The sequence below is a fragment of the Rhinoraja longicauda genome, chromosome 1 (assembly GCF_053455715.1).
Source record: "Rhinoraja longicauda isolate Sanriku21f chromosome 1, sRhiLon1.1, whole genome shotgun sequence".
Taxonomy (NCBI): Eukaryota; Metazoa; Chordata; class Chondrichthyes; order Rajiformes; family Arhynchobatidae; genus Rhinoraja; species Rhinoraja longicauda.
In genome coordinates, this window is record NC_135953.1 from 27,802,601 (window position 1) to 27,816,032 (window position 13,432).

At 44.4% G+C, this 13,432-nt stretch overlaps 2 protein-coding genes across 2 annotated transcripts in view; one reads left to right on the forward strand and one right to left on the reverse strand.

Moving 5' to 3' along the window:
• The window catches only part of txnl1 (thioredoxin-like 1), a 41,163-nt gene extending 36,679 nt beyond the window's left edge, over positions 1 to 4,484 (reverse strand). The window contains exon 1 of the mRNA XM_078424117.1: positions 4,210 to 4,484. Coding sequence (XP_078280243.1) covers positions 4,210 to 4,304 — 95 coding nt within the window. The 5' untranslated portion in view covers positions 4,305 to 4,484. The remainder of the gene's footprint in view (positions 1 to 4,209) is intronic.
• wdr7 (WD repeat domain 7) overlaps positions 4,423 to 13,432 on the forward strand; it is a 467,098-nt gene continuing 458,088 nt past the window's right edge. The window contains exon 1 of the mRNA XM_078423760.1: positions 4,423 to 4,585. The gene's annotated coding sequence lies outside the window, so the exon portion shown is untranslated. The remainder of the gene's footprint in view (positions 4,586 to 13,432) is intronic.

The window sequence follows — 13,432 nt, forward strand, 5'->3', positions numbered from 1 at the left end:
GTTTATAAGCATATTGATGTGGCTATTCTGAACACTCCTTTAAGACATCCCATTATTTATCTACTCTTTTATGTATTAAATGCTTAATTTGTACTTAACTCACTGAACTTGGTCACACAATTATTGTTCCACTCTGTAGATGTAAAATAATTAGTTCCAAGTTTAGTAATAATTATGTATAACCTTAGATCTTTGAACCCCATTTTTACCATATGCGAAGGCATTGTTTTGTACATATTTTACAAATTTCTCATTTACCAACATGTGCTTCATTTTGATCACATTTCCTTTTATTTGGATACTATTATTCTTTTCCTCTCAGCATTTTTATCAGCCATATTATTATTTTTATATTCTTAGAGTGACTCAAACAATCCTCTAGGCAATATTTCCCAACAATCCTTCTTGCCAGACATCGACATACCATTTCAGCAAAAATAGCATTCTTGTTAGATGCATTCCAGACTCTGACATATTTGCCTATATTATTACCCTTACTAGTATTATTGTTTTGCCCTAGAATACCTTTTAGGTTTTAGTTTATTATTTTCAGGCATACCAAGGCACAATGAAAATCGATGTTTTGCATGTTATCCAAACAGATCAGATAATACTTTTAAGATAGACACAAAATGCTGGACTAACTCAGCGGGACGGGCAGCATTTCTGGAGGGAAGGAATGGGTGACGTTTCGGGTCAAGACCCTTCTTCAGACTGAGTCTTAAGTCTGAAGAAGGGTATCGACCCGAAACGTCACCCATTCATTCTCTCCAGAGATGCTGCCTGTCCCCGAGTTCATCCAGCATTTTGTGTCTATTTTTGGTGTAAACCTGCATCTGCAGTTCCTTTCTACACATAGCACACTTCCCTTCAACCCTTCTCTGCTGTACTTTAATCTAGACCAAGATGGGTTTTTTCCCAGCTTTTTAAATGATCTGAAGATGGATGTGCTAGCATTGGAGCGGCTCCAAAGGTTTATGAGAATGATCATAAGATCATGTGATGGGAGCAGAATTAGGCCATTCGGCCCATCATGTCTACTCCGCCATTCAATCATGGCTGATCTATCTCTCCCTACAAATCCCATTCTACTGCCATCTCCCCATAACCTCTGACACCCATACTAATCAATAATCTATCTTTCTCTGCCTTAAATCTGTCCACTGACTTGGCCTCCACAGCCTTCTGTGGCAAAGAACTCCACAGATTCACCACCCACTGACTAAGGAAATCCCTCCTCATCTCCTTCCTAAAAGAATGTCCTTTAATTCTGAGGCTGTGATCTCTAGTCCTAGACTCTCCCACTAGTGAACATTCTCTCCACATCCACTCTATCCACGCCTTTCACTATTCTGAATGTTTCAATGAGGTCCCCCCTCATTCTTCTAAACTCCAGCGAGTATAGGTCCAGTGTCGTCAAACACTCATCATATGTTAACCTACTCATTCCTGGGATCAATTTTGTAAACCTCCTCTGGACCCTTTCCTGAGCCAGCACATCCTTCCTCAGATATGGTGCCAAAAATTGCTCACAATATTCCAAAAGCGGCCTGACCAGCACTCACATTACCTCCCTGTTATTGTATACAAGCCCTTTCAAAATAAATGCTGGCATTGAGTTTGCTTTCTTTACTACCGATTCGACTTGCAGATTAACTTTTTGGGAATCCTGCAAACTCCCTTTGCATCTCCGATTTCTGGATTCTCTCCCCATTTAGAAAATAATCTACGCCTTTATTCCTACTACCAAAATGCATGACTCCACACTTTGCTACACTATATTTCATCTGCCACTTCTCTGACCACTCTCCAAACCTATCCAAGTCCTTCTGCAGAGTCCCTGCTTTCTCTACACTACCTGCCCCTCCACCTATTTTCATATCATCCGCAAACCTGGCCACGAAGCCTTCAATCCCCTCATCCAAATCATAGAAAATAGGTGCAGGAAGAGGCCATTCGGCCCTTCGAGCCAGCACCGCAAAACAACACAACATTATCATTAATATATAATGTGAAGAGCAGCGGCCCCAGCACCGAGCCCTGTGGAACTCTACTAGTCACTGGCAGCCAACCAGAAAAAGGCCCTTTATTGCTACTCTTTGCCTTCTGCCATCCAGCCAATCTGGTGTCCACGGTAGTATCTGCCCTTCGATACCATGGGCTCTCGTCTTCCTTGGCAGCCTCCCGTGTGGCACCTTATGAAATGCTTTCTGAAAATGATTCCAGGAATGAGTGGGTTAACATAAGCGTTTGACTGCACTGGGCCTCAACTCGCTGGAGTTTAGAAGGATGAGGGAGGACCTCATTGAAACTTACCAAATAGTGAAAAACTTGGATGGAGTGGATGCGGAGAGAATGTTTCCACTAGTGGGAGAGTCTAGGATTAGAGGACATACCCTCAGAATAAAAGGACGTTCGTTTCAGAAGGAGATGAAGAGGAATTTCTTTAGTCAGAGGGTGGTGAATCCGTGGAATTCATTGTCAGAGGTTATGGGACAAAGGCAGGAGAATTGGATTGAGAGGGATAGATTAGCCATGATTGAATGGCAGAGTAGACGATGGGCCAAATGGCCTAATTCTGCTCATATCATTTATAACATAGACAATAGGTGCAGGAGTAGGCCATTCGGCCCTTCGAGCCAGCCACTGTGATCATGGCTGATCATCCACAATCATTTCCCCATTCCTGCCATCCCCTCGTATCCCTTGACTCCGCTATCTTTAAGACCTCCATCTAACTCTCTCTTAAAAGTATCCAGAGAATCGCCCTCCACTTCCTTCTGAGGCAGAGAATTACAGATTCACAACTCTCTGGGTGAAAAAGTTTTTTATCATCTCCGTTCTATATGGCCTACCCCTTATTCTTAAACTGTGCCCCCTGGTTCTAGACTCCCCCAACATCAGGAACATGTTTCCTGCCTCTAATGTGTCCAATCCCTTAATAATCTTATATGTTTCAATAAGGTCCCCTCTCATCCTTCTAAATTCCAGTGCGTTACAAGCCCAGTCGTTCCATTCTTTCAACATTTGACAGTCCAGCCATCCCGGGAATTCACCTCGTGAACCTATGCTGTACTCCCCCCAATAGCAAGAATGTCATTCCTCAAATTTGGAGACCAAAACTGCACACAATATGCCAAGTGTGGTCTCACCAGGGCCCTGTACAACTGCAGAAGGACCTCTTTGCTCCTATACTCAACTCCTCTTGTTATGAAGGCCAACATGCCATTAGCTTTCTTCACTGCCTGTTGTACCTGCATGTTTACTCTCAGTGACTGATGTACAAGGACACCTAGGTCTCGTTGTACTTCCCCTTTTCCTAACTTGACACCATTCAGATAACAATCTGCCTTCCTGTTCTTGCCGCGCAGGTGGATAACCTCACATTTATCTACATTATTATACTGCATCTGCCCACTCACTTAACCTGTCCAAGTCACCCTACAACATCCTAGCATCCTCTTCACAGTTCACACTGCCACCCACCTTTGTGCCATCTGCAAATTTACTGTTACTTTTAGTCCCTTAATCTAAATCATTCATCTATATTGTAAACAGCTGCGGTCCCACCACTGAGCCTTGCGGTACCCCACTCACTAGTCACTGCCTGCCATTCCAAAAGGGACCCGTTAATCCCCACTCTTTGTTTCCTGTCTGCCAACCAGTTTTCTATCCATGTTAATTTATTCACAAAATGCTGGAGTAACTCAGCAGGTCAGGCAGGATCTCGGGAGAGAAGGAATGGGTGACGTTTCGGGTCGAGACCCTTCTTCAGACTGATGGATATGTCAGATGGATATGAACTAATGATCAGTACTTATGATTAAGTTTCAAACCCCACCAGATGTACACTCTTTTAATGACACCACATCCTCTGTTCTAACCGAGTGAGCAGGAAGCTCCCCAGCCAGGACAACACATACGACACAGACACCCACACACACATGAAGCCACTAATTAAAGGAGATCGAAGATAGGCACAAAATGTTGGAGTAACTCAGCGGGACAGGCAGCATCTCTGGAGAAAAGGAGATGGACGACGTTTCGGTTCGAGGTCTTTCTTCAGACTGAGAAAGAAAATCCCTTCATGTGGAGCCACAAGACACGGCCCGAGCTCGGAGTTGTAGGCCGCAAAGCCTGGGCCTCCAGCAGGAAGTGCGCCCCGCCCTGGGCCGGGCCGGGCCGGGTCGGGCCGCGGTGACAACTCACCCTTTCATGGTGAACTTCACCACCGTTAACCTGCAGCCGGCGTTGCTCAGCTCGGGCTGGAAGTCGGTGTCCGCCGCCATCACTTTCACCCTCATCGTCGCACGATTGTGTCCGATAATAACAACAATAATACACCAAATGCTCCCTCTCCGAGGCCTCAGGAAAAATTCATCTGATTTTTTTTTCAAATGACAAACAAAAAACGCGCTTCGGCCGCAAACACACAAAACAATCTCCAGCTGCAAGTGGGCCAACTGGAGCCCATGTCCCGCCCCCTCCCGCCGCCCGTTGGCCCAGCGGCGCCCATGACGTCCGATTTCAACCAGCGCCACCGCTGAATCCGTGCCCTGAGTGGTGGATGGAGCTGTCACTCGCAGTAAGTGCAGGGGCCTCCTTGCGTCCGCACAGGTGGCCCTGAGTTCTTTGCTAAGTCATGGCCCAGAAGCAGCGTCAACTGCTGCACTAGCGCCCTGATTACAGGCCAGGAGCTTCAGTAGACATTTAGTTGGGGAGGGTTTAGTTTGCTCCTTTTCCCTGGGTTCAATTTATTCTCTGTCGTTGAAGTTATTCAGGCCAAGAGCTCAGGAAACATTAGTTTGGGGGCTTGCTCCTTTTCCCTGGGATCAATTTATTCTCTGGCATTGAAGTTATTCATGCCAAGAGCTCAAGAAACATTAGTTTGGGGGTTTGCTCCTTTTCCCTGGGATCAATTTATTCTCTGGCATTGAGGTTATTCAGGCCAAGAGCTCAGGAAACATTAGTTTGGGGGGTTGCTCCCTGTCCCTGGTTTCAATTTATTACCTGGCGTTGAAGTTATTCAGGCCAAGAGCTCAGGGAACATTAGTTTGGGGGGTTGCTCCTTTTGCCTAGGATCAATTTATTCTCTGGCATTGAGGTTATTCATGCCAAGAGCTCAGGAAACATTAGTTTGGGGGGTTGCTCCCTGTCCCTGGTTTCAATTTATTATCTGGCGTTGAAGTTATTCAGGCCAAGAGCTCAGGAAACATTAGTTTGGGTGGTTCCACCCTTTACCCTGGTTTCAAATTATTCTCTGGCGTTGGTTTTTCAGGCCAAGAGCTCAGTTTGGGGGGTTGCTCCTTTTCCCTGGGTTTAATTTATTCTCTGGCGATGAAGTTATTCAAGCCAAGAGCTCAGGAAACATTAATTAGGGGTTGCTCATTTTCTCTTGGTTCAATTTATTCTCTGGCGTTGAAGTTATTCAGGCCAGGAGCTCAGGAAACATTAGTTAGGGGATTGCTCCTATTCTCCTAATCTTATTCCCACATTCCCATCAATTCTATAACACATCTACTCAAGGCACACTTTACACAATCTTATAGAGGTGTATAAAATCATGAGAGGAATAGATTGGGTAGATGCACAGAGTCTCTTGCCCGGAGTCGGTGAATCGAGGACCACAAGATATTGGTTTATGGTGAATGGGAAAAGATTTAATAAAAATCTGAAGGGTAACTTTTTCACACATAGGGTGGTTGGTGTATGGAACAAGCTGTCAGAGGTTGTTGAAGCTGGGACTATCCTAATGTTTAAGAAACAGAAAGGTAAGGGACAGGACAGCTTTGTAGGGATATGTTTGCCATTGTGGGCAAGTTGGCCAAAGGGCCTGGTTCCATGCTGAATAACTGACTCAATGACTTTGGAATCAATTTATATTCTCTGGCTTTGAAGTTACTCTCCAACCCCTGGCTTATTAACACAAATAAATGTTGGAAATATGAGTCAAGTGTGTTGTATTGTCATCTCCAGATAGAACAATGAAACTATTACTTGCAGCAGCACAACAGAATATGTAAACACATGATTACAAATGAGTAATGGTTTGAATAGTTGATTAAGCTGTTCCCACTTCTATTCCTTATTAAAAAAATGAGAATAACGTGGTTAGATAAAAAGTTGGAAAAATGCAGCTGGTCATATAGCAGCATATCTGGGAAAGATGCCTTTGAGTTTAAGGATCAGAAAATCTTCTAGATGAACAGCATTTAAAAAAAGAACATGGGAGTAGGAGAAGGAAATGCCATGTGCTTGGAAGAAATATACCTTGTGATGAAAACGAATATTTAAATGTTGGGAGGTTAAAGGAGGTAGAAACACATTTGTTGATTACATAACAGATAGAGTTTAATAGCTCAATGGGATGAATGATATTCCCTAGTTCCTTACCACATAGAAGGAGGCTATTCACTCAGCAAGACCCACAGAGCAATCTCATTCTCCCAATAATTTTCCCACATTCCCATCAATTCTATATCACATCTACCCAAGGCACATTTTACATTGGGTAACTAACTTACTAATCCACATGTCTTTGGCATTTTTGAGGAAATTGGTACACCCAGGGGAAACCTACAGGGCAAAGCGAGAATGGTTTAAAGTCACGTTTATTGTCATATGCACAAGTACAGTGAGGTACAAGTACAATAAAAATCTTGTTTGCAGCAGCACATTGACTCAGACACATTCAAAAACATAAATTGCATATAAATTACACAGAATTCTACAAGACAGTGAAAGGAAAAAAAACTGCGATGTAGAATTAGAAAATAATCCATGGTAGAGCAAGAGGTGGCCAATAGTGTTCCATTGCTGAGGTAGGATTAGGGTTGTACAGGTTATTTCAAGATGGTTGACAGAAAGTAGCTGCTCTTGAACATGGTGTTGTAGAAAACCAGACGTCTGTACCTTCTTCCCAATGGTGGCAGTAAGATGAGAGCATAGCCTGGATGGTAGGGATCTCTGAAAATAGATGCTGTCTTCTTGAGGCACCACCTCAGACAGATGTTTTCAGTGGAGGGGAGGATTGTGCCCATGCTGGACTGGGATAAGTCTACAGTTTCTTGCATTCTCAAGCGTTAAAATTGCTTTACCAGGCCATGCTGCAACCAGTCAGCATACTCACCAGGTAACAATATCATGGCTGATTTAATTGCAACTTTAATTCTGTATTCTTGTTTACTTGAGTGAACCTTTCAATTGTTACCTATTCAACCATTAGAAGCACTCACATTACTTGGATTTCAAAGCAGATGGTTCCATTTCACAAGGAATGATGCTAGAGATTGAAAATCCTCTAGAATAAAACCTACAGAATGATCCTGAAAAAGAATAAAAATATTGAAATAAATGCCAAAAACATTTTTTGATTTGAAGGATAAAATTAATGATACTAGAATAAATCATGAATAGGTGCTACCTTTAATTAATTTTCAATTATTTTTTAATGTTGGACAGTTTACATGTAGATATTTGCACACCAATCTTTGTTGTGGTGCTGTTCTGAGTTAGCAGATAAAGATTTGCTCCATGTGACAAAGATGGTTCTTATACCACAGCTACCATACTCTTTAACAAGTTTTAAAGTTTATTCGGAAAATGCATTTTGAATAAAGAAAATGGCAGTACTGTAACCTAAAATATGAAGAAAATGTGAAATTTCTATGAGTATCTGTGATGTTGATGGTACTCACTCTACCCAGTATTCACCAGTGGTGGAGCGAATTAATAGTTAGAGTGTAGAGTGGGGTGCCAGTCAAACAGACTGTTTTGCCTTTGATGGTGTCGAGTTTCTTGAGAGTTATTGGCGCCACACTCATCCAGACAATTGGTGAATATTCCGTTACAATCCAGATCTGAATTTTTTAGAAAGGCCTTAGTGAGTCTTGAGGTGCATCACTATTTGCAGAGTACTCAACCTCTGACCATTGCAATGGTATTTATGTGGCAGGTTAAGTTGAATTTCTAGTCAACATTGACACCCACAATGTTGATGGTAGGGAAATTGCCCAATGCCATAGAATGTTAAGAGTAGATGGTTAGATTCTTCCTTGTTGGAGATGATCCGTGCTTGGCACTTTTGTGGTATGAACAATACTTGCTGCTTACCAACCCCTGTCTGAATGTTGTCTGGCACCTGCTGCACCCATGCATGGACTGCTTCATTTACTGATGATTTGTGAATGGAATTGAACAGAGTGCAATGATCAGCAAAGATCCCCACTGCTGACCTTATGATGGAACAGGTCATTGATAAAGAAATTTAGATTGTGAGCCCTTGGACGTTGCCCTGAGAAATTACTGATGTCCTCAAGCTGCGATCTTTCTTTATGTGTAGCAGATCTCCAGCCTTTGATGTATTTTCTTTTTACTGCTGATATATTAGGGTTTATTAGGGCATCCTGATGCCATGCTCAATTAAATGTTACCTTTATGTCGAGGGCTGTCACTCTCACCTTGTCTCCAGCATTCAGCTCTTTGGTCGATGTCTGGACCTGGGCTGTGATGAGATACCGCACTGAGTAGTCCTGGCAAAACCCAAAATGAGCATTAGTGAGTGTCTATTGGTGATACGTGCTCCTTGATAGCAGTGTCAATGACTGCTTCTACACTTTACTGATGATTAAGAGCAGACTGATTGAATGGTAATTAACTGGGTTGGATTTGTTCTACTTTTTGTGAACAAGACCGACCTGAGTAATATTCTGCATTGTTGGGTGGATGCCAGTTTGTAATGGATCTGGAGTATTGTGGACAGTTTTGGTCTCGTAATTATCTGGAGTATTCTGTACAGTTTTGGTCTCCTAATTTGAGGAAGAACATCCTTGTAATTGAGACAGTGCAGCGTAGGTTCACGAGATTGATCCCTGGGATGGCGGGACTGTCATATGAAAGATTGAAAAGACTATGCTTTTATTCACTGGAGTTTAGAAGGATGAGAGGGGATCTTATAGAAACATATAAAATTATAAAAGGACTGGGCAAGCTAGATGCAGGAAAAATGTTCCCAATGTTAGGCGAGTCCAGAACCAGGGGCCACAGTCTTAGAATAAAGGGGAGGCCATTTAAAACTGAGGTGAAAAAAAACTTTTTCACCCAGTGAGTTGTGAATTTGTGGAATTCTCTGCCACAGAAGGCAGTAGAGGCCAATTCACTTGATGAATTTAAAATAGAGTTAGATAGAGCTCTAGGGGCTAGTGGAATCAAGGGGTATGGGGAGAAGGCAGGCACGGGTTACTGAGTGTGGATGATCAGCCATGATTACAATGAATGCAGTGCTGGCTCAAAGGGCTGAATGGCCTCCTCCTGCACCTATTTTCTATGTTTCTATGGATCGGGAACAGCTTGGCTGGAGTCATAATGTAGAAACAAGGAATTGCAGATGCTGGTTAATACACAAAAGAGCACAAAGTGCTGGAGTAACTCAACAGGTCAGGCAGCATCTCTGGGGAACATGGATAGGACATTTCAAATTTAGACCCTTCTTAAGAAGGTTCTCGACCCAGAACGTCACCTATCCATGTTTCGCAGAGATGCTGCCTCACCTGCTGAGTTATTCCAGCACCTTGCATCTTACAGCTTGGCTGGAGCACAGATCTGCAGTACTTTAAGAGGGATATTGTCTATTACCTGAATCCACTGCATCCAGTGCTCTCAGGCATTTCTTAATATCACATAAAATGAATCAAATTGACTAGAGATGAGCCTCTGTGATGGTTTAGGATTCAGTTAATTATTGTCAGGTGCACTGAGGAACAGTAACAATAGATAGAGCAAAGGGGAAGATACAGAGTGCAGAACATAGCTCTTAGCATTGTACCACATCAGTTCCATAGACAAAATCCAATGTCTTCAACGGAGTACAGGTGAATCAAACAGTACCCTAGCTTATGAAAGGATTGTTTAGATGCCTGATAACAGAGGGGGTGAAACTGTCCCTGAGTCTGGCGGTGCACACTATACCTTCTGCTGGTGGGGAACAGAGAGAAGAAGGAAGGACTAGGATGGAACAAGTCTTTGATTATGTTGCCTGCTTTCCTGAAGTCCAGAAGGTATCAATGGTGGGAAGTCTAGTCCCTGTGATGAACTCGGCCACATCTACAAATCTCTGGAATTTCTTATGGTCTTGGGCAGAGCTTTTCGCAAATCAAGCTGTGATGCAACCCAATACTGTATGGTGGAACAGTATGGTGCATCTGTAGAAGTTTTTAAGAGTCACTGGAGACATGCTGAATTTCCTCAGTTTCCTCAGGAAGTAGAGCCATTGATGTGCCATCTAGGCTGTCGCATCAATGTAATTGGTCCATAACTGATCATTTGTAACATTAACACCAAGGAACATGAAGCCCTCAACCATTTTCACATCCACGCCATTGATGATGATGATTGGGGCATGTACCCCACCATACTTCCTGAAGTCAATAACTAGCTCCTTCGTCTTGCTGATATTGAGGGAGGGAGAGATTGTTGTCCTTCTGCAGTTGTACAGGGCCCTGGTGAGACCACATCTGGAGTGCAGTTTTGGTCTCCTAATTTGAGGAAGGACATCCTTGCTATTGAGGCAGTGCAGCGTAGGTTCACCAGGTTAACCCCCAGGATGGCAGGACTGTCATATGAGGAAAGATTGGAAAGACTGGACTTGTATTCACTGGAATTTCTATATTGTCATGACAGCATGTTACTAGGTTCTCTCTATTCTTTCTATACTCCATCTCATCTTTTTCCCATGATGGTGGGGCAAGGTGGATTATTTATTTCCCAGTAATCGCCAACTTAATCTTTGAAAAGTGATTCTTGCCTTCTTAGGAAATGTTCACGACAAAATTCTCATTATTATAATTAATGCTGCTGCAATATAGACAATAGGTGCAGGAGTAGGCCATTCGGCCCTTCGAGCCAGCACCGCCACTCACTTTGATCGTGGCTGATCATCCACAGTACCCCATTCCTGCCTTCTCCCCATATCCCTTGACTCCGCTATCATTAAGAGCTCTATCTAACTCTCTCTTGAAACCATCCAGGGAATTGGCCTCCACTGCCTTCTGAGGCAAACATGTCTGTTGTTCCATTTTCCACTTAATTCTTCAAAGTAATATTGCCAACAAAGTCACTGTAAGCCAGTATAAACCAATTACGTGCGGCGCTCCCTCCCCTCCCGCAGTGCGGCGCTCCCTCCTCCGACCCGACTCCACTCAACTCCTGCAGTGAGGCGCTCCCTCCTCTCCCCCTCCCATTATGTCCTCGCCACCCCCGCAGTGGGGGTATGGGGCGAAGGCAGAAACGGGGTACTGATTGAGAGTGATCAGCCATGATCGCATTGAATGGCGGTGCTGGCTCGAAGGGCTGAATGGCCTACTCCTGCACCTATTGTCTATTGTCTATTGTCTACTCACAGCAAAGCACTGAAGAATTTGAGCATGCAAGTCTGGTATCATTTGTTTTGTAAGAAGATGTAAAGGTAGACACTTCTTTTCTATGGTGAAAATAGGGTGAAAATCATAGAAATGACTTGGAAATGTAACGTTGGTCATGATCTAGAGGTAAAAACTTCTGAAATGCAGCAGTGATCTAAAAGAATAATTATAGAGAATCTGACTTGGCCACTGGTGATACAGAATGTGTGGAATTTTTATGGTCATAGAGTAATGCAGCCTAAAAACAGGCCATCACCCCCAGCTCGTCCATGCCAACCAAGATGTCTATCAGAGCTAGTCCAATGGTGCCGGGGATCTGGTTCGGTGGGGCCAAGTTGTAAAACGAAAATTGGCTGAACCGTTAGCAAGGGTCAAACAAAAATTGGTACTGTGGATGTAACACTCCCCATCGAAAGGTTTAGTCATCAGGTGTGAGGTACTCTTAGGGCTGCTGTACTTGGTACACGTGTGGCTCATTCCCCACTCCTCTGCCTTGGTGCTCACCCAGGCCATCTTACAGTTCATCTGGGTCAAGATCTGGGTCAAGTCAAAGATCTAACGTCCAATGGGCCATGATACACAAGCTCACAGACAATGGGGACAAAAGCATGCCCATGTTGCCCTTATCCTAATGGCAACCCTAACCATGTGTGGCTACATCATGCTGTGCATAGAGCCAAAACATGTGGCCACCTGGTAAGGTTCGATACCTGGTAAGGTTCTACTTGTCCCCTTTTTTGCAAAGGATGGGTGTGGCACTGATGCCACGCAATGTGCCAGCAAGGTGGATATTGCCGCACCACCTGTCCTTTGCGGAAAATTTCTTCCCGACCAACATCTATGACTACGGGCAGTGGTCAGCATGGAACACCTTGCAAGCACTGCAGGACAAGGACTTGATGGATACTATGTCATGGTTCCCTGAGGAGACTGTCCAGTTTGTCTGGCAAAATGCTTTAATGCCATAACTCACCAGCAGGCATCAAGACTTGTGTAGGCCTATTCCTTTTCTCCAGAGATGCTGCCTGACCCACTGAGTTACTCCAGCATTTTGTGTCTATCTTAAGCATCAAGACCTCGCTTAACTGACAGTGAGAGGGGCCCTCCCAGTCAGATCATTCCTGTACTGTGGGAATCTCTTTCCAATACACTCTGCCCTCGGGATGGCTGCTGTGGAGAGGAGTTGCTTGCCCACCTCTTCGCAAAGTATAGATTAGTGAAGAGGAGCTGGAGAAGGTCCTCGTCATTGTTCATTCCAAACGGTTCCATAACAGAACTGACTGTTCCGAGGGACACATCCAGGGAAGGACATCAAGTGCTGCTGGAAGATTATTAACCCGATAAAGGATGTTCTTCAGTTAGTATGAAATTTGTTGGTCTCCCAGCATGGCAAGATGTCTGTAAGGGAATATTGCTAAATAGCCCATTCCAGACAATTGAAGTACACACTGAAATTTGGTACAGCTAATGCAAAGTTTCTGGGGGGGAGGGGGAGGACCACTGTCTTGGGTCCTTCTGCCACTGGAAATTGAGGGGCAATCCGTTGGGGACACTCCTCAAACAAGCAAAGGTATATCACCCCAGGGGGTAGCTGGCTGCAGCAAGGGGGGAGCGGGCTGTAGGTTGAGGTTGCTGCAGGGAGCTGGTTTAGTGAGGGAGGAGCTGGCTGTAGTGATGGGAGGAGCTGGCTGTAGTGAGGAGCTGGCTGTAGTGATGGGGGAGCAGGCTGTAGTGAGGGGGGAGCTGGCTGTAGTGAGGGAGGACCTAGCTGTAGTGAGGAGGGGAGCTGGCAGTAGTGATGGGGGTTACTGGCTGTAGTGAGGAGCTGGCTGCAGTGAGGGGGGGAGCTGGCTGTATGTTGTGAGGGAGGAGCTGGCTGTTTGTTGTGAGGGAGGGAGCTGGCTGTGAGGGGGGGGCTGACTCAATGTAGTGAGGGGGAGCTGGCTGTAGTGAGGGGGGAGTTGTGTGTACTGAGGGGGGGGGAAGAGGAGATGGCTCTATGTAGTGAGGAGCTG